Source organism: Eptatretus burgeri, chromosome 5 (assembly GCF_056783735.1).
Source record: "Eptatretus burgeri isolate ZD-2024b chromosome 5, Ebu_testis_v1, whole genome shotgun sequence".
Lineage (NCBI taxonomy): Eukaryota > Metazoa > Chordata > Myxini > Myxiniformes > Myxinidae > Eptatretus > Eptatretus burgeri.
In genome coordinates, this window is record NC_140965.1 from 111,882,014 (window position 1) to 111,901,498 (window position 19,485).

Consider the following 19,485-nt stretch of genomic DNA (forward strand, 5'->3'; position numbering starts at 1 on the left):
CATACTTTCCTCCCAATTTATTACATTTACCCCCTTAATGAAATCTGATTCTTTCCTGAATAATGTGTAAGTAATACATAAGACTAGTTAAAATTAAAAAAAAATCATGCTTAAAAAAATTGATAAAACTTTGAACACATGAAATTTGATAGTACTGTCGGACCCTGCTATTTGTGGGGGATACGTTCCTGAAAAATGCCACAAATGTCGAATCCGCGAAAGTTGAAGCTTTGTTTCAATGGACAAAGTGGGGATAGGTTCCTGGCAGTTCGTGTTTCATGAGAGAAAAATCAAAGATCCCGTGAAAAACAGCGAAAACGCCCGCAAAAAAAAGCGAGAAAAAAAAAAAACGATGAATACGCCCGCAAAAAAAACACAAAAAAAAACACAAAAAAAAACACGAATCCAAAAAGCACAGGGGCACGAATATCAAAGCAGGTGACATTTTATAAACCGCGAATATGCTGGGTCTGCTTCCCCAGATCTATGCCTCCAAGAGGTCAACAGATGTCTGGGGAGTCATGGATCAGTGTGGGCATGGGGAAATCCATGCATGTGTGCAAGTGAAAGGATGAGTATATTGCCAGTGCGCGTGCATTGTTACCAAGGACCAGAAGGAGGTTGGAGGAACGCGCATGGGGAAGGTGGGGCATGCATGCAGGCATGCCTTTACCAGGTAGAGAGCATGGGTTATAATTATTAAATGCTACCGCCTGGTTTTATATTGACCATGGCATTTAAAAAGACTACCTTTGTTCAGCGCGTTTTCTAGTCCAGGTAACACCTGGGTATGCAGCTTTCCCTCCCCATGCACCGCCTTCCCCTCCCCTCGTGCTGCATGCCCCTTCCCTTGCACTGCATTCCCCTCCCCTCACGCTGCCTTCCCCCCAAAGCCCCCCCACCCCCAACGGACGTCTCTGGGCAGTGTGCCAGCGTGGTTTAGTATGACTCGTTCTACATCACAATCTACAGTGTTTTTCCATGAAAACAAGCCTTTAAAAAAGGCTTTCGATTGCTATTACAATAGTTTCAATATTCAGGGTGTCCTCCCTTAAAGTCGTCCCGGTTAACGTTGTTTTGTTCTAACGTCGACAATAATTGGATACCAAGGCTTCAAATAACATCTAGTTAGGGAATTTTAGCAAATTGTATTGACCATCTGTGAAAAAATTGCTTACCAAAAAATTTCTTCACAAACATATTCATCGAGGTGTCTACTTAGGCCGAGGTCACATTTGCCACGGCGGCCGTGGGGTCTCCAAAATCTGCGGCCACGAGCAATTCTACGGCGGCCGCAGTATTTCCACGGTCACACAATGTAGCAGTCACATATGTTTTTATTTTTCGGGGAGCCGCACGGCGTATTTAGAAATTGTGGAGACCGAAAACGTTGGGGTGCCGTATGGTCTTTGATTTGATGTCGCACGGTGACCTTAGGGCGTCCCTGCGGCGGCAATATAATTTTCAAGGCAGACGCAAGGAGACCTCAAGGTGCCCGCAAGGCGACCGCAGAGGGGCCTCAGGAGAATGTGCGGCCAGACAGACGGTAACGAGTGGGTATATATATATACCAGTCCTTTTTTTAACTGAAATAAAATATTCCAGTATATATAACTGAATATACTATAACTATAATATACCGTGGTCGCCCAGAATCGGAACGGCCAAGCTGTTTGAACAAATTGGAATCCGAACAATTTTTTTGAGAAAGTTTGGCCCTAAAAACCCAATACATTTTAAAAAACTGAACAAAACGAAGCGTTCATGTTTGTTCACGTGTCTCCCCCACCTGTTCGAGCCGCATGTTCGCGCTTTGTTCATTCAGTTCGTCGGTGGAAGTACTCAGTCACATTTGCTCGACGGCGAGGATAAGGCGGCCGTACGCCCTCTGAATTGACAGAAACATGCGGCGGCCGCAGAGAAACTGAGGTGGCCTTAGGGTGGCCCTACGCCGTTTGGCTATATTTTACAGGCCGTAGGGGCGCCGTGGAATGATAACTGCGGAGTTATAACTTTTTTCATTTCTACGCTCGCCGGAGCAATTTGACAAAGCCAAGCTATGACGGAGATGTGTTCCACGTCGACCGTACGTAGGGCGTACGGTGGGCTTGCGTTTTCCATGCGGCTGCCGTAAACTCTTCTTAATGAAAAATGAATTTTCCCAACGCCCAAAAAATTACGGCACCCCCAAGTTTTCGAGCTCCACAATTTATAAACACGCCGTGGGGCTACCCGAAAAATAAAAACATGTGTGACTGCAACATTGTGTGACCGTGGAAATACTGCGGCCGCTTTATAATTGCGAGTGTCCGTACAGTTTGTAGACCCTCCGGGCGCCGAGCCAAATGTGACTGAGGCCTCACCTCGTGTTTTCACCTTCATTTTTATCTTGCCAAAACGAAGTTTTTCCAAGATATGTTAGTCAGCTTGTATGTTTTTTTTAATTTATATATTTTTTGTTTGTTTGTCTGAAATCACGTATCGATCACTCTGCAGAGCACATTTATCATTGGAAATTTTTGTAACTTCGCATATCAGAGGCCTATAGAGGTCCCTTTCAGCGCATTAAATTTTCAAGGTCAAGGTCAAAGGTCAAGCTCACTTTGTCGCAAATCAGGGGAGTCGACGAAACCCTTATTTTTTGAGTAATTTTGATCGGATCGTCTTCAAACTTCATGGGAATATAGTTCATGGTCTGGCGCTCAGCTGATTAATTTTTGGTGGCGATCGGAATTGACCTTCATGGTTAGCGCTGGAGGTCGAAAGTTTTTGACCCCAAGGTCAAATTTTGAAATCTTAGATACCATATCGAGTAATACCTCATATGAAAGCGCTTGTCAAGTGCTTTCCGGAGCTGTCAAAAGTTTGACGCTATGACGTCATTTGATGATGTCATGACGAAATAACGGATTTTCATGAAAATTTGATTTCCTCAGTTCTCATCAAAATCTCTTGATATTTCATGTACAACGGTCCTGGAGAGATAACATTAACCGTACGAAAATATAAAGGTCAAGGTCAAAGGTCAAGGTCACAAAAAGGTCAAGCATCAAGGTTGACGAAACCCTTATTTTTTGAGTAACTTTAATCGAATAAATAAGTCACTCATGTTCACATTTTGGCAAGATACTGGTCACCCTGGGGGTGACATTTTTTTTTTTTTCTTAAATCATCTTGTGTTTTAATTATTAACAAAAAAATGCAATCCGATCACGTGGTGTGATGGACTGTCGGCAAGGATTGAATTTCACAGCAAAACCGGTTGTAATTTTTAATATCCATGATTACGTCAGCCCGATGTGTTTGATGAAAGTGATTGTGGTTCTGGGGGCATCATGTTTAATGAGTTGCCCTGAGGGCAGCGCTCTTGCAGAGTGCGCGAGCGATCGGAACCCAGGCCGGAGCTCGAGCCTGTGTGGGCCTTTGGATGTGGCGATTGTACCAGTTTACATACAATACACCGCCACCGAAGGTCATTTACTCATCCTATTTTACCTTAAACATGGGGAATTTCAGTTTAAAGTGTCTTGAAAGTGGGTTTTCTTTGGGTCCACGAACGGATTAATTCACTTTCCATTATTTCTTATTGGGAAAATATTTTTTGAATCCGAACTTTTTGCAATCCGAACAGCCTCCTGGAACGAATTAAATTGGGATTCTGGGGGCACCACTGTGTACAGGCAAACACCTGTACTCCAATCTCTAGCGGTAGCGCACGGTGGACGCACGGTCGACGCAGACTGCCACGGTGGCCGTACGTAGGTGCACGGCGGGCATAGGGGAACCGTGCGTCAACCTTGCGTTGCCCACAGGTAGTCACACAGACCGCAAAGCCACCGTACGGCGACCGTGAAAATAGTGCGGCCACTGTAATTTTTTGGGGGTTGGGAAAATTCATTTTTCATTGAGAAGAGCTTACGGCAGCCGCACGAATAACGCAAGCCCACCGCACGCCCTACGTACGGTCGACGTGGAACACATCTATGTCATAGCTTGGCTTGTCTAATTGCTACGACGAGCGTAGAAATGAAAAAAAAGTTATAACTCTGCGATTTCATTCCACGGCGACCCTACGGCCTGTAAAATATAGCCAAACAGCGTAGGGCCATCCTGAGGCCACCTCGGTTTCTCTGCGGCCGCCGCACGTTTCTGTCAATTCAGAGGGCGTACGGCCGCCTTATCCTCGCCGTCGAGCAAATGTGACTGAGGCCTAACACCTATCAATTAGTGCAAATCCAAATCCTTGTGGAAAATTCTGGGGAGCCAATCAAAGTTCGAGTGCTCAGAGGGCCTGCGCGAAAAAAATCGGAAAAATTAACTTTTGCCAATATTGACTTGTGGGATGTCTAACTAGAGGTTTTTGGGGTGCTGAATTGATTCCAACCATTAGATTTGAGGAAAAATGAATCCCTGGCCGTAAAATATTGATATGATACATTTTTAGATATCTCAGACTGTGTTTTGTGGTAATTTGGCTCAATTGATTCAGATTGTTCAAATTGTGCTAAAACCAGCATATAATACAACATTTTTGAAACCACTGCTATATTGTTGGTTATACTTGTGCTCATGCTCAGTAGAATTCTCTGTGTTAGCTGACGTTAGCTAAGAGCTTTTAGCTATAAAATTATTGTGTACCGGACTCAATAGAAGTTGAATATATTCAACGTAGAGTGGACCTATTAATGTTAAAACACATCACTGTATGTGTGTTCTGTCTGTTTTGGGTCAAAATTTCATGTCCTGTCTGTTTTGGGTCAAAATTTCATGTCCTGTCTGTTGTTTACAAAAAAAGTCTTATTTTTTAGGACAGTATGGACAAGGATGTAACCACACTCATGCGTGAGGCAAAATCCTCCGGTGGTCTAAACAGAGGCCGCTTTTGGAATGAGTGTACTCATAAGTCTTGGGTTCAGACTCTGAACCACTTCTCGTTCATTCACCAAGAGCTAGAAAGAAGCATGGTCAAATGTGGGGTACCTGTCCACACCGACGTTGAAAGAGCCCAAATGAAGAGAGATAACGATGCTGTCAACACCATAGTTGGGTGGTTGGAGGAAGCGAACCCTTTCGATGCCACACAGGACAAGAAGACTCTGGTGTCCTTCTCAACTGGGTTTAGCAGCACTGCCGAAGACCAAATCAACGCTGATCAAGCAGAAGAAGTTGGCAGAGCCGTTCAGGCTAAGATGGATGGGAAAACTGTTGTGGATGCAATGGTAACCAAACACAAGGTCAAATCACTTGCAAGCCTCAGATCTGGATCCAAAGTCAATGGCGAGAAGCTGGTCATTGACTCACTGAAGCTATTCAACCACCTCATTGTCATCAGTGAGCGTGAAGTCAAGACCAAAGAAGCTCTGCGCTTTGAGTTGACGCCAAAACCGATGTCTCTCTTTGACAAGATCAAAAGTTGCGAAAGCCAGACAAGGCTGCCCTAGCAATGTCCCTGAAGGCAAGTTTGGCACCTGTCGAACAACCCCCCTGCACAAGCCTTGTGGTTGATAGTGGGTGGCTCCTACACAATGTCAAGTGGGAGGCTAACCTTACTTGGAAGGATGTTGCCGAGAGCTACCTCCGGTTTGTGAAGTCCATAGGGAGCCATCGCCTCCAGATAACGGTGGTCTTTGACGGATATGGCAGCTCCACCAAGGACCATGACCACTTGAGACGAACAAAGAATGCATGCTGTGACATTAAGATTCGTCTGGATCTCAAAATCATCATTGCAGGAGAAAAGTTCCTCGATAACAAGAACAACAAAGCCCAGCTCGTTCTGCTCCTTGCTGAAACATTTTGTAGGAATGGAATCAGTGTACAATAATGCTCCGATGATGCCGACACCTCCATCGTCCGCGTAGCTCGAGATGAGGCAAGAGAGTCCCCTGTTGAGGTGAGGGCTGAGGACACAGACGTCCTGGTTATGCTGATGCATCATGTTGCAGACCATCCGATCTTCCTCACAACAGCCAAAGAAACATCTTACGATGTCAGAAAGATCCGGGAGGCCCTCCCAGAGATATACCGGAGGTATCTCATCTTCTTGCACAGCTTCTCTGGCTGCGATACAGTGTCTGCAATTTTTGGGATTAGCAAACCAACTTTGTGAAGCAAGCTCTGCAAGGCTGATGAAGCAGAGAGGGCAATGGACGTGTTTATGGACATCCGAGCTGAGAAAGGTGATATCATTAAAGCAGGCTGTGATCTTTTCATGCTCATGTTCCATGGGAAATCTTGGATGACAAGAGGAGTGAGGAAGATACTGGGGAGTTTGATGAATAAGGTTGTAAAAGCTGACGAAGCAACATTTCCTTGAGCACAGTTCTGTTAAAAATGTCAATAAAATACATTTTATATGATCAAGGAGTGTTTTTTTTTCTTAAATCTAATGGTTGGAATCAATTCAGCACCCAAAAAACCCCTAGTCAGACATCCCACAAGTCAATATTGGCAAAAGTTAATTTTTCCGATTTTTTCGCGCAGGCCCTCTGAGCACCCGAACTTTGATTGGCTCCCCAGAATTTTCCACAAGGATTTGGGTTTGCACTAATTGATAGGTGTGACTAGACCCCAAGATGAATACGTTAGTGAAGAAATTTTTTGGTAAGCAATTTTTTCACAGATGGTCAATGCAATTTGCTAAAATTCCCTAACTAATCGTGATTATTTACCCACGGCTCACGATTACATCATCTGTCGAAGAACGTAACTCTGAAATGGACAGAAATATCATGGAAAGACTTTCGTGCTACTTTGAAATTTCAAAAGAAAAGAAGAGGCAAGCACCGAGTAGTCAACCATGGATGCCTTTTTCCGAGAGGGATGAAAACGGTCATTTCAACATCTAACAGAAGCCTTCACATCACAGCAACCATGAGAGGAGAAGGGGGAGGAGGAGGAGGGGGGGAGGAGGAGGGGGAGGAGGAGGAGTGGGAGGGGGAGGAGGAGGAGGAGGAGGAGGAGGAGGAGGAGGAGGAGGAGGAGGAGGGAGCAGCAGCCGTGGAGGACCCCCAGTCAGCTGGGGAAGTGGGAGAACCCTTCGGGTCTCAGTGACTCACAACCCTCCTGCTTTCCACTCTCGACTATCCACCAGAATCCAAAACCCACCATTTTATTCCATGAAAGGGTGATTTTTTTGTTATTTATTACCTCCACCATCGAAGGTGAAGGAGCTTGTGTTTTCACCCCTTTCTGTTTGTTTGTTTGTTTGTGTACAGGATATCTCAAAACGTTGTGTACAATTGCGGATGAAATTTTGTGCGCAGGTTGGGTGTGTGACAAGGATGAACTGATTAGATTTTGGGGAAGATCCGGATCCGGATCCGACGACTGGAATTTTTTTTAAGTGATTCTTCAAGATTGAGAGAAAGGGCCAAAAACGACATATAACACGACATAGAAAAAATGTAATGGGCCCGATATGTTCTTGTGGATCAGGCATTACGTGGTGGAGATATTCACTCCAACGAGTGCCCTTACGAGATAAATTGATCCATTAAAGCTCATTTCACTTCATGTATAACTGGTGTTGGCTTCATGGTTAGGGTGGTGTGTTTGGGATCTGATGATCCTGAGTTCACATCCCACTGGGCTGTTGAATTAGTACCAGGTGGGGTTGACACTGCCTCCTTCCGAGGCCAGCAAAATGAATGCCAGCTTGCTGGTATCCTGTGTCGGAGTGGCGACCCGCCCAGGATTATGCTCAATAGCCAGGAAGACTGCTTCGGCAGCATCAACGCTCTGCATGGAGTATTGACGTAATGGATCAGGTCAGGTCAGGTTTGGGAGCATGCACCGGAGCAGCGTGTCACGACATCCACTTTCCGCCAGTACTCCAACGGCCTCTGTCTGGCCATCCCCCAGGCAGATGCCTGGTCAATCCCCATTTCGTTGAGATGCCGATCAACCTGCTACAACCACGAGCACGTGGTCAGCCCATTGGCCTCCTCCAATCATGAGGCTCCCTCACTGACAGAATATGGTGAGCAGGATCATCATCAGGAAAATGAGCAACATGTCCATACAGCCACAGCTGATGTTCATGGACTCTGCAAGAAACAAATCTCATTTGAGTCTCTCTCAGCAACCGCTCGTTGGACACAAAGTCCGACCAGTGATCGCCAAGGATTCTCTGAAGAGACCTGGTACCAAAGGAAATAAGTCTCTGTCTCAGATCCTTGGTCAGAGTTCAAGTCTCACATCCAGAGAGCAAGACTGGAAGCACCAAGGACCTGAAGACTTGGACTTTCGTCCTCCTGCACAGGTACCGGCAGCACCACACCCCATGATCCAGTGAATCCATGACTCCCCATGACTGACCTAGATGTCTGTTGACCTCTGACTCACAGCCAGCAGAGACATGAATATCACTGCCGAGGAAAGTGAATCTCTCTCTGTGACCTCAACATCCTCACCACAAACAGGCACAGACAGGACAGCAGCATCCAAGATGTCAATGAAAGCCTGGATCTTAGTTTGGACCCAAGAAACCCATAATCCCAGTGGCTCCGACTCCTCATTCAGCACCTCAAGGGCCCCCAAAAGGATATCTAAAGTCTCCGCAAAGATGACTGCATCATCTGCGAAATCAAGGTCAGAGATCTTGACATTCCCAAATGATGCACCGCAGATTGACCTCTCCGACATCCTCCCTAGAATCCAGTACATACAAGTGTTGAAAAGTGTGGGGGCCAGTACACACCCCTGACAAACTACAGTAACAACTAGAAATGTCAGAGATGGTATCACCACATCTCACAGCACTCTCCGTACGAGAGTATCGTTCAGCCGTCCGATTGATTAGTTTTGGTGGCACCCCACGAAGACGAATAATCTACCAGATGGCATCCAGATTCACTGAATCAAATGCTTTACAGAGATCAACATAGGCTGCAAGAAGCCCCTGCCAAAACTCTCTTTTGTCCTTGGTGAGGACCGGAAGAGCAAGTATGCAGTCGATCGTTGACCTCTTTGGTATAAATGCTCTGGATGCTGAAGCTAAAACAGATGGTGGCAAATCCTGTCAGCAATTATCTGAGCAAAGAACTTGCCCGGCACTGAGAGCAACGTCACCGCTTAGTAGTTGTTGCAGTCTTAGCGATCACCCTTCCCTTTCCAGAGAGGTACAACATGACTCCTCTTCCAGTCAGTTGGGATGATGCCTGTGTTCCAGGCAGAGCACAGAACTGCATGCAACGACACGAGTGCAGCATTTCCATCAGCCTTGAGAAGTTCGGCATGGATGCCACAGATCCCTGGAGCTTTTTCCTATTTCAACTGTTTCACCGCAGCTTGTGTTTCCACAAATGAAGATGGATCACAGTTGATTGGTGGGTCAGCAATGTGGATGGTAACACCCTTGATGTCCAATTCGACAGCTGATGGATCAGCCTGGTTCAGCCACTCAAAGTAATCGCCCAGCGGGCCTTCACTTCAGACTCCTCTGTCAAGAGCCGACCACCCTCTGCTCTAACTGCAGTACACCGAGGGATGGGCTTGGATGATCGCAATGCACAAATTCCCCTGAAAGCAGGACGAGAATCACTTGACCACAGGTGATGCTCTACCCCCACACAGATTCCTCCCACATAGGTCTCCTTGTCCACCTTTTGTGCACATGCACCTTTTGTGCACATGCAGTTCCCCAAAACATGCACACCCCCTAAATTCCCAATCAGCCTCTTCGCAAACTCCTCAGCTACCCTCTCATCCCTGAGCTTGCCAACATCGAGCCTAGCCTGGGATGGTACCTTTCTCCAGGATTTAAGCTGCAACTTCAGAGTTGCTACAACAAGCCTATGGTCAGTATTGAGGAACTAAGCACTCCGGTCGACCTTGCTGTTCTGGATCATCCTCCAGCGACCATCAACAAGGACATGGTCAATCTCCTTTGCCAAACCACCAGCGTTGGAATACCAAGTCCAGCGATGAGCTTCTGGGAGCTGAAACCATGAACCGGCCACCCTACGTCCATGACTTCTTGCAAAGTCCCTATCACCTGATCACAGCATACCTATCACCTGACCCATGGTGACCAACACACACCTCATAACCGTCCCTATCAGTTCCAGTCGATGCATTGAAATCCCCCAAGACCAGAAGTGTATCTCGTCTGGGGCACTGATCAACCACAGACTCGAGTGTGACATAGATGCGTCCTTCACGGTGAGATCACTCGCCTCGGTAGGAGCATATAGAGAGAGCAGGGAAATGACACCCAAGGAGTGATGAATCCCTCATCTCATAATATGCTCGTTGACCAATGTTACCTCAATTATCATTGGAGTCAGCTTATTGGACACATCTACAGCATCTCCTTGGGCATGGTGACCATCAGAGTGACCAGACAAATACCTGGTGGAACCACTCGCCATGATCTCGCCACAATCCGGTCTCCGAACCTCAGAGAGTGTTGCAATACCGATGTTCAAACACTTGAGCTCAGATGATAACAGCGACAGGTGATCATCCTCTGTTAGGGATAGGACAAGCCTGGTGTTGGCTTAGTGGTTAGGCTGGCGGCTTGGGATCCTAGTGTCCTTAGTTCAAGCCCCTTGGCCGCTGAATTAAAATACACCAGGAGGTTGACTCAGCCTGTCATCCTTCCGAGGTCGGTAAAATGAGCACCAGTGTACTGGTAAGGGGGACACTGCATCAGCGGCATAGCCGTGTCCCAACCAATGGAGAGAGAGATAGAGATAGAGATAGAGATAGAGATAGAGATAGAGATAGAGATAGAGATAGAGATAGAGATAGAGATAGAGATAGAGATAGAGATAGAGATAGAGATAGAGATAGAGATAGAGATAGAGATAGAGATAGAGATAGAGATAGAGATAGAGATAGAGATAGAGAGAGAGAGAGAGAGAGAGAGAGAGAGAGAGAGAGAGAGAGAATTCCAGGCACCCACCAGAAGGGAACACCTCAGGTTAACCCAAGGAGACCGCCGTCTGGTGGACGACACCTCAGCACCACCCCGACGCACACTACTGCAATCTGACCCAGGAAGGTTACCCCATGGTTTCCTTCCTGTCATCTAAGATTGGGGGTCCCGAAGGCTTTGCCCCAATCCCTTCATCTGGTGAGCTGCCTTGTGAAGGGAAGCTGCACAGGAGGTACTCTCATGGAGTGGGTTTTCAGATTTTTCGATGCTTTTAGTACGTTTTGCAGAATGAAGGGTTTTACAGTGTGCGGAGTGCAAATCCCATCACCAACCTCCAAAAAAAACAAGTAACCCAACTGCAGGAGGACGTCCGCAGACACAGTTGGCACTAGATATGGATGGCTGTTGGCTCACAAGGCACTTCTCCGCACAATAGCGGTTTCAGCCGCTACTCCATTCCCCTCAAATCCATCAAGGTGAAAATCCATCACAGCCAAGTGAGCCGAAAAGAAAAATTTCTGCAAGAATTCACTTCTTCTTGGAGAGATAGATAACAAAATAGAGTAATAGAATGTAAAAGAGATGAAAGAGAAGAAAAAGCCAGAATTAGAATGAATAAAGAGAATGATGAATAAAAAAATTAAATTATTTCAAAAATAAGTGAGGTTAAAGTTTTGTTCAGCTGACCGAAAATGTGCCCTGGTAATGCATCCCCCATTATAGCATTACGTCTCTGGGAATATCTCATCTGCTTAATATGGAACTACTTAACAATACACTTTGTGAGAACGCATCTCTACGACGTTAAGTGGAAACTTGCAGAGTGTGTTTTAAATTAACAATTATACCATTTATTTCAGAAAATATCACACTTTACAATTTTTTTTCATTGATGCAATTCAATGTTTTAAACCGTAGATAAGACTATTCTGAGTATAAATTTGGACTACCAGGGAAAATTATCAACTTATACACCAAAAAATAGAGAAGAATGCTTTCAATGACAGCATTTGTATCAGCACTTTTGTGAAATAACAAGACATCCATCCATCCATACCATACCATACCATACTCTGTACAGAGTATCAGCACTGCCAAAGCAGTCTCCTGAGCTATTGAGCACAATCCTGGACTATTGTACACAAAACGCTCCAACACAGGATAGTCGAATGGATCAATTTCAATCATCCCAGAAAGCTGGTACTCATTTTGCCGACCTCAGAAGTATGACAGGCTGAGTCAACCCACCTGGTGTTAATTCAACAGCCAAGCAGGATTTGAACTCAGGACCTTAGGATACCAAGTAATAGGATCCCAAGCCCACCACCGTAACCATTAAGCCAACACCAGGCATAAGCTTCCATCCATCCATCACAAGATGTTGATCAAGGTTGCTTTTTGGGGAGATTATAGTAAATGTTTATGAGGTAGTTTGAGAGCAACATGATTTCACCTTGGCATCGCTTACCATTCCTGCTGAAATTCTGAATACATCTCCGCAACAATGTTTGGAATAAATAAATGGCTTTTACATTTTAATCATCAAATTGACTAATCATCAAATAGCACGTCAGCTAACATGACAAACAAGCTCCACATATGAAGATATCAACAATATTTTTCAAGAACAACCACAGAAAATGGATGCAGTGGATTATTGCCGGCTGAAAATCTGGTTTGACCCCCCAAAAATTGCTACAAAAGGTTTCTCAACAGTTTATTGTAGTTATCAGGTGTGCTTAATAACACATCATCAGTCGACCACAGTGTGACCACTGGAAAGGCCTAATTTTCAAGATGGCGTCCAAGATGGCCACCAAATCCTTAAAATACCCTAACTCCTTCATTATTCATCTGAGACAAGTAATTTTGGTGTATAGCCCCATGTTTTTGGGGGTGTAGAAATCCATTTGGCTTGTTCAAATTGCAGTGACATAATTACATAATTGTGAAATCCAAGAAACAATTTTCTGTGTGTGACTGTTTATTAACATTTATTGACATTATTTATTGACTCGATTTATTCGTGACCTTCTGTTTTGCATCTTTTCAGGCCTGACCATGAGTGCTAGCATGGCAAAACCAAGAGACTTGTCCCATCTGCCGTGAAGACTTAGGAGATGCTTCTGATGTGGTTGAAGTTCGTCACAAGGGAGCTGATGGAATCAACAGTGCGAGTGTGCAAAGAGGGGATGACGTAGTCGTTTCAGCTGGTGAAAAAGTACACTGAAAATGTCAAAAGCGGTACATCCATCCAAAAGGCATTGAAAGGCAAAAAGAAAAGAAAGGTGAGCCACCAAAGAGAAGTGCCAGAGTATCATCCGGTCCTTTCAACAGCCAAATGGATTGCCTTTTCTGTGGGACTATGGTAACACCAGGAGGTGCAGGATTTAGTTATGTAAAGACCGATACGTTCGTGAAGACCATTCTTGAGTGTTGTGACAGTCGTTCAGATGAATGGGCCTTCACTGTGAAAGGCAGGATTTAATATTATTGCTGTGATCTACCTGCTGCGGACTGTATTGACCATCACTCATGTAGTGGTAATTTCCGATGTGGGCTTCGCACACCACTCCAGTTCCAGAATGTCCAGAGGCAATGCGCAGAAAGTCTGGCCGGCCCAAAAACGAAGATCAGGAGCAGGCATTCATGAACGTTTGCTCTTACCTTGAGAATAATGATGAAGAATAGTTGACAATTTCACATTTCCGAAATAAAATGAAGGAATTTATGCCAAATGCAGATTCCGTACCATTTGGAAATCAGTACCTCAAGGGAAAATTGAAATAACAGTATGGGGACAATTTTAATTTTGCTGAAGAGGAAGACCTCCATGACATAGTAACAATGAGGAAAAAGACATCGCAGATACTGAGATCTTATTTCAACACCCAAGCAAAGGACGAAGAATCACAGAAACAAGCGATCATTGAAACAGCGGCGTGATTCATTAAAAGCGATATCAAGTCCAATGTGCCGTCCCTTACAAATCAGTATCCAAGTGCAAAGTCGCTCAAGCTTGATTCTGCCCTTTCGTTAGTTCTTGACACTCTGCGGACATTGTTGGATGGTCTTTTTGTGGGCAAGCAGACAAGACGAAAGGTTGCAGGAATAGGACACGCAATTGTCCAGGCAGTTCGACCACGTGCCGTTGTAGCTCCCTTACAAGTTGGCCTTGCAGTGCAGGCACATCATTCGTATCGGTCACAATTCTAGTGGATATCCTTCATGAAATGGGATTTAGTTCTTCTTATAAAGAATCATGCGTTTTGAAAAGAACACAGCAGATTCAGTTGCTCCAGATATGTTGGCAGATGACATTGATTTGCTGGACATGGCACTTCTTTTCGCCGGGGACAGTGTTGACCACAATATCCTTACTATCGATGGCAGGGGGACGTTCCACGGAATGGGGATCATAGCAGCACTCACCCCAGGGCGAAAGAAGAATCTTGTCATTCCAAGGAGAAACCTTACCAACCTTGATTGTTCAGTGCAAAGTAAAATTCGAATCATCGAACATCGCTTCGGTGAACATGTGCACCAAACCATCGTGTTCGAACAACTCCCGGCATTGGTCAACTGTGATAGGACAATTGATGTACTGTGGGAGCTCTCACTAAACTTCAAACAGGAAACCACTGGGTGGCAGGGAATGATGCATATCATCCATCAAGGATTAGAACACCCAGGCCAATCATCAATTGAGTTCTTGCTCAATGATTGACTTGTACTCTGGGAACAAGACACATTCTGCCCACGCTTGATTTCATTTGCGATCTCACTATCAAACACCATGCTCCGCACATTATTACGTTTGATCAGCCCCTGTGTTGGTAAGCTGCAGAGATCATCATGGATGCACCACAGAGTAGCCACCTGAAAAGAATTGTCTTGATGCTTGGATGTTTTCACACATTCATGAACCTACTTGGTGCAATAGGCACACTGATGGAAGGCACAGGACTCAGGAACATTATGGAAGTTGTCTTTGGTGGAAATGCCGTCCAGCATATGATGACTGGAAAATCAGTGCAAAGAGCTTTCCATGGACATTTGCTGGTGGACAGATGTCTCAATCACCTGGTTGTGTCAGATCTGCTGGAGGATAACCCACAGTTCAAGTCGTCGGTGGATCATGTGGGAGAAACGTACCCGTCCTTGGTGGCGAAAGAAACGACTTTGGAGAGTGCTGTAACATCAGATACGTTGATCCAAATCAAAGAAAAGATTGACACAAAGAGGGCTGAACTTAGCACAAGGTCAAAACCCAGTCATCTGTGGATAAACTATCAGAGAATGCTGCAGACTGCCTGAGCAGTGATCAAAGCGGATCACACAGGATCTTTGATGATGCACTTGTGCGCAGTGTCGGACTGCCTGCCAATATTTGCCGCCGCTGGGCACTACAACTATCTGAAATCTGCATATTTCGACATTCAAGAAATGTGCCAACTCGAGACCAGACATCCTGATGTCTCTGTCAAATTTTCCAGGGGTTTCCATGTGATCCGCCACAGCAACCAGTTCTGGGTAGGTCTTAGCTCTGACCTTGTCATCAAGCAGAAATTGATGCGGTCCTTGAAGAGTAATGGAGGCTTGACTCATGGAAGTGGAATGACCGAAGAAATGCACGCGTTGTGGACCATGTCCACACACATCACATCTGAGTGCAACAACGCCATGCAGGAATTCAATGACCTCACCTACACGACAAGCGAGCAACACCGATATAATCAACAGAAGCAAGGATGAAATGAGATCACTCTGACCTGGAAAAGATCAAGGAAAAACTTTCCACTTGCACGCCATTTTTTCCAGACCCATCTCTGAGAAACATCGTTACTGGTAGAGTCACCAAAGAGGATGTGAATGTGCATGACTTTGAGACAGTTGGGAGCGAGATCATTGAAAAAATGGTTGGAAAACCCGTTTTGGGGGTCTCATTCAAACGGAAAGACCGAGCAAAAAACCCTTGCAGACCAAAATGACTTGTCCAGGATGAATAATGAAGGAGTTAGGGTATTTTAAGGATTTGGCTGCCATCTTGAAAATTAGACCTTTCCAGTGGTCACACTGTGGTAGACTTTTGATATGTTATTAAGCACACCTGAAACGACAACAAACCATTGAGAAACCTTTTGTGGCAATTTTTTAGGGTAAGGTGGCCTTTTTCACATCTGAAACCAGCAATTATGGGAGCACAACATAAGACAGCAGGAATTCATTCTACATTGCTAATGGACAGAGCAGGCTTCAGCGAAAAATAAAGTAGCTACATTATTATTGCTATACCTGCAACAAAGTTGCTGGCATAAAGGTCCACAGAATCAAAAAAAAAAAATTTACCTTTGCCACCGAAGGAGGATGGACGAACGTTATGCTTTCACCGCTGTCTGTCTGTTTGTTTGTGAACAGGATATCTCAAAAAGTTGTCGACAGATTCGGTGTGATAAGGAAAGGTTGGGTGTAATTTTGGTGAAGATCCGAATCTATATCTGGATATAAGAATTATTTAATTTTTAAGTGATTCTTCATCATTGAGAGATGAGGCCAAAAACGACATACAGCACAACACTGTATTTAAAAAATGTGTTGGGCCCAATATATTTTCGTGGATCAGGCATTGCATGGCGAAGGTATGTGTTCTACCGAGTGCCCTTCTAGTTTTTTTTTTATGTGATGATATTGATTTTTAAGTTATAAACAACTGAATGTGCTTTTTAATTCAAATAATTTTTGAGGTGTTCAAGTTTTAAAAAAGGAAACCCATTGGGTACTAACCCTAAAATTTTCAAACAAACTGCCATGATGTAATCGAGGGACATCCAATTGTCAGCCCAACTCGCTTCAGACTCATCCGAAAATGAATTTGGCGAATAATTTTCTGATCAAGAATCCCCAGATGACGACGATAGTCAAAATCATGATGTAGAAGGTGCTGTCAGACCATTCATGCATGAACCTGAGGTCGAGCATTTTTATTTTTGTGGCAGCGCCAACCGAGCGTAAAGGCACTAAATAACAATAAAATATTCCTTTCAATATATTTATTCAAGAAAAGAACAGCGATTAAGTGTAAAGTGAAGCCACATCCATTCATTAAACCAAACGTGATTTTCTGAATCTGTGGACCTTTAAGCCTTTCATTAAAAAGCAGCGAGATTATAATTTATCTGTCAGACCTGCAATTACCTTTTGTATCTTCAATAACCATTACTTCTTGGCAAATACATCCTATTTTCATCACACGCAGCTCCAATGAGTTCACAGAGTTTTTGGTACAGACATTGTGATAGGTCTTCGATAGATCAAGTCTGAATTGAACTCCATTTTCAGAGTTTTAATTTGACTTGTATTTATACATGAACCGGTCCATTACACCAGATACAATTATTCAGCCATGATCTTTCAACCGAGTGCTCACCTGGACAAATAGGTGGCTCAGAATCCCATTCTGGCCATCCCCATCTGGTCATTTTACACCTGGATTTGTTCTGCCCGATGAGCCGGTGACCGCCATGGCAACTCCAAAGTGCCACTGCACCAGGAAGCGCATCCGCAACGCCAGCCACTCGGGCATGACCGGGCACCACTGGACGGCTACAGTATGAGGCTGGGGTCAGGTAAACACAGGTGGTTATTATGTTTTGAGAGGCCAAATGACTCAAAAATAAACAGCTGGTATTGATTGAAAACAACTTTTTTAATAATTTCAAACATGAACATTTAATTTGTGTTGAAAAGAAATGAATCTTTTTTTTGTTTTTAATTGAACTAAGGCTCGTGCATGAGTTTGTACATTTAAAAGAGATCACATGTGGGACAAATCAATGACCAAAGGTCAGTGTATTTTCACAGGAATTACAAGACAAGAAACAATTGTATGTTGTATGGGATCTCATCCTGAGTTTCCCACATCATGAACTCGGTGTTCGGTTGGGAATGCTGACATACCAAAGTTCACGTATTTCTCAAGGTATTGACGTAATAAACATGCACACTTGTCCAATGATGGGATGGTGCTTTGATTTTAATCTTTTGTATTTAATTTTAATTAATCTTGTGCCGTTCGTGTATTAATCTTTCAGACAGGTGCAGAAGGCATTTCAGGGCAGGGGCTTTGATGTCTTCATCATGTGGAAACTTAAATGGCACCCAGATGGTTTTTGAGTGTTCAGGATAAAATATAATGAAAATGAGAAAATCTGGACAAGTACGGAGGATGATGACAACTTGTTCACCCATCTCCATTAGGGTATTAGAGGTCGTATTTGCCACGTGAGGATGAGCATCATTCTGCGGTAAAGTCACGTGATGAGACTGCAGACACAGTGGTCGTCTACATATTACTTGTCTCGCTTCACGGTGCAACTCGTCACTGTCGTGCTCTGCAACGATGACGTTCCCACATTCAAGAGGTTGACCCAAGTTAAACTGTTAAGGGAATGAAACATTATTGCTATCAGCTTTCTGGGTGGTGGTTCAACCTCGAAAAAACTTTCAGTGGTGGGTACCAAGAATGTCCACACTCCATGCTGGTTCACTGACTCTCATGTGAAATGATGGAAAAAGGTCTCATCACATGTCAAAATATTATTCAGCAAATCTTCTTTCTCGCTGTGGAAACATTGTAGGAGCGCTGTTTGAATGTTGTCACGAGTTGCCTTTGTATGAAACATCCTTTGGTGCCCTCTTTAACTCACCTTATAATTCATGCGGAAATGAGACATTCAATTTTCCACACTTCCACCAATGATATCCAATCTTGTGCAATTTAATGAGGAGTAATTCAGCAGATGATTTAGTAAATTCTCCAAATTTAGCAGTTTCACTTTTTTCATGTTAATTTGAGTAAAAGCTGTTTAGTTGCATGTGAGAATGCTCGAAGATTGCTCAGCAGTTTGTGGAAGTGTGGATTTTTGGTTAGATTTTTGAACCCAAGGCGTTTGTATCCATCGGTAAAAGGTGCTATATATATATATATATATATATACTATAATTAGTCTCATCCAGGTTTCACCGGAGGGGACCAGAGGTTTGCTCTCCATCTGTACGTCCATCCATTTCTCCGTCCATCCAACCTGTGGTTTTTCCAACTGTTTCCCATACCCTTTAACATATTCAACTGAAACCTGGTACATTGCTTTATGATGATAAGGGACAGAACAAGTTCAAGTTTTTGGTCATTTTGTCAAATTTTTCACATTATGCCCCATTTCGACTTCAAAAATGTCACATGTTATACATTGGTCAGTTTTGAGACTCCATGCCACTGTCTTGCACCTTTTGGCTGGACAGCTAGTCTGACTCCACCACAATTAAAACCATGTGCCCTTACATGAAGCAGCACAGATTGGCAGGCCTCATGCCCGAAGCCAGGGTGTTATTCCATGGCACAGTACAATTGGAATGATCCCAGGTATATATATATATATATATATATATATATATATATATATATATATATATATATATATATATATATATATATATATATATATATATATATATATATATATATATATATATATATACATATATATGCACCTAAGCCGTACACATGCTTTTGCTTGATGTATGTACATCGGGTTATTTTTTAT

General features: G+C 43.9%; 1 protein-coding gene across 3 annotated transcripts in view; it reads right to left on the bottom strand.

Moving 5' to 3' along the window:
* Positions 1–19,485, bottom strand: part of LOC147027167 (CUB and sushi domain-containing protein 3-like) — a 1,179,270-nt gene that overhangs the window by 220,177 nt on the left and 939,608 nt on the right. For all 3 annotated transcript variants that reach the window (XM_085883358.1, XM_085883359.1, XM_085883360.1), the window contains one exon: positions 17,310–17,498. In XM_085883358.1, the coding sequence (XP_085739484.1) occupies positions 17,310–17,498 (189 nt within the window). The remainder of the gene's footprint in view (positions 1–17,309; positions 17,499–19,485) is intronic.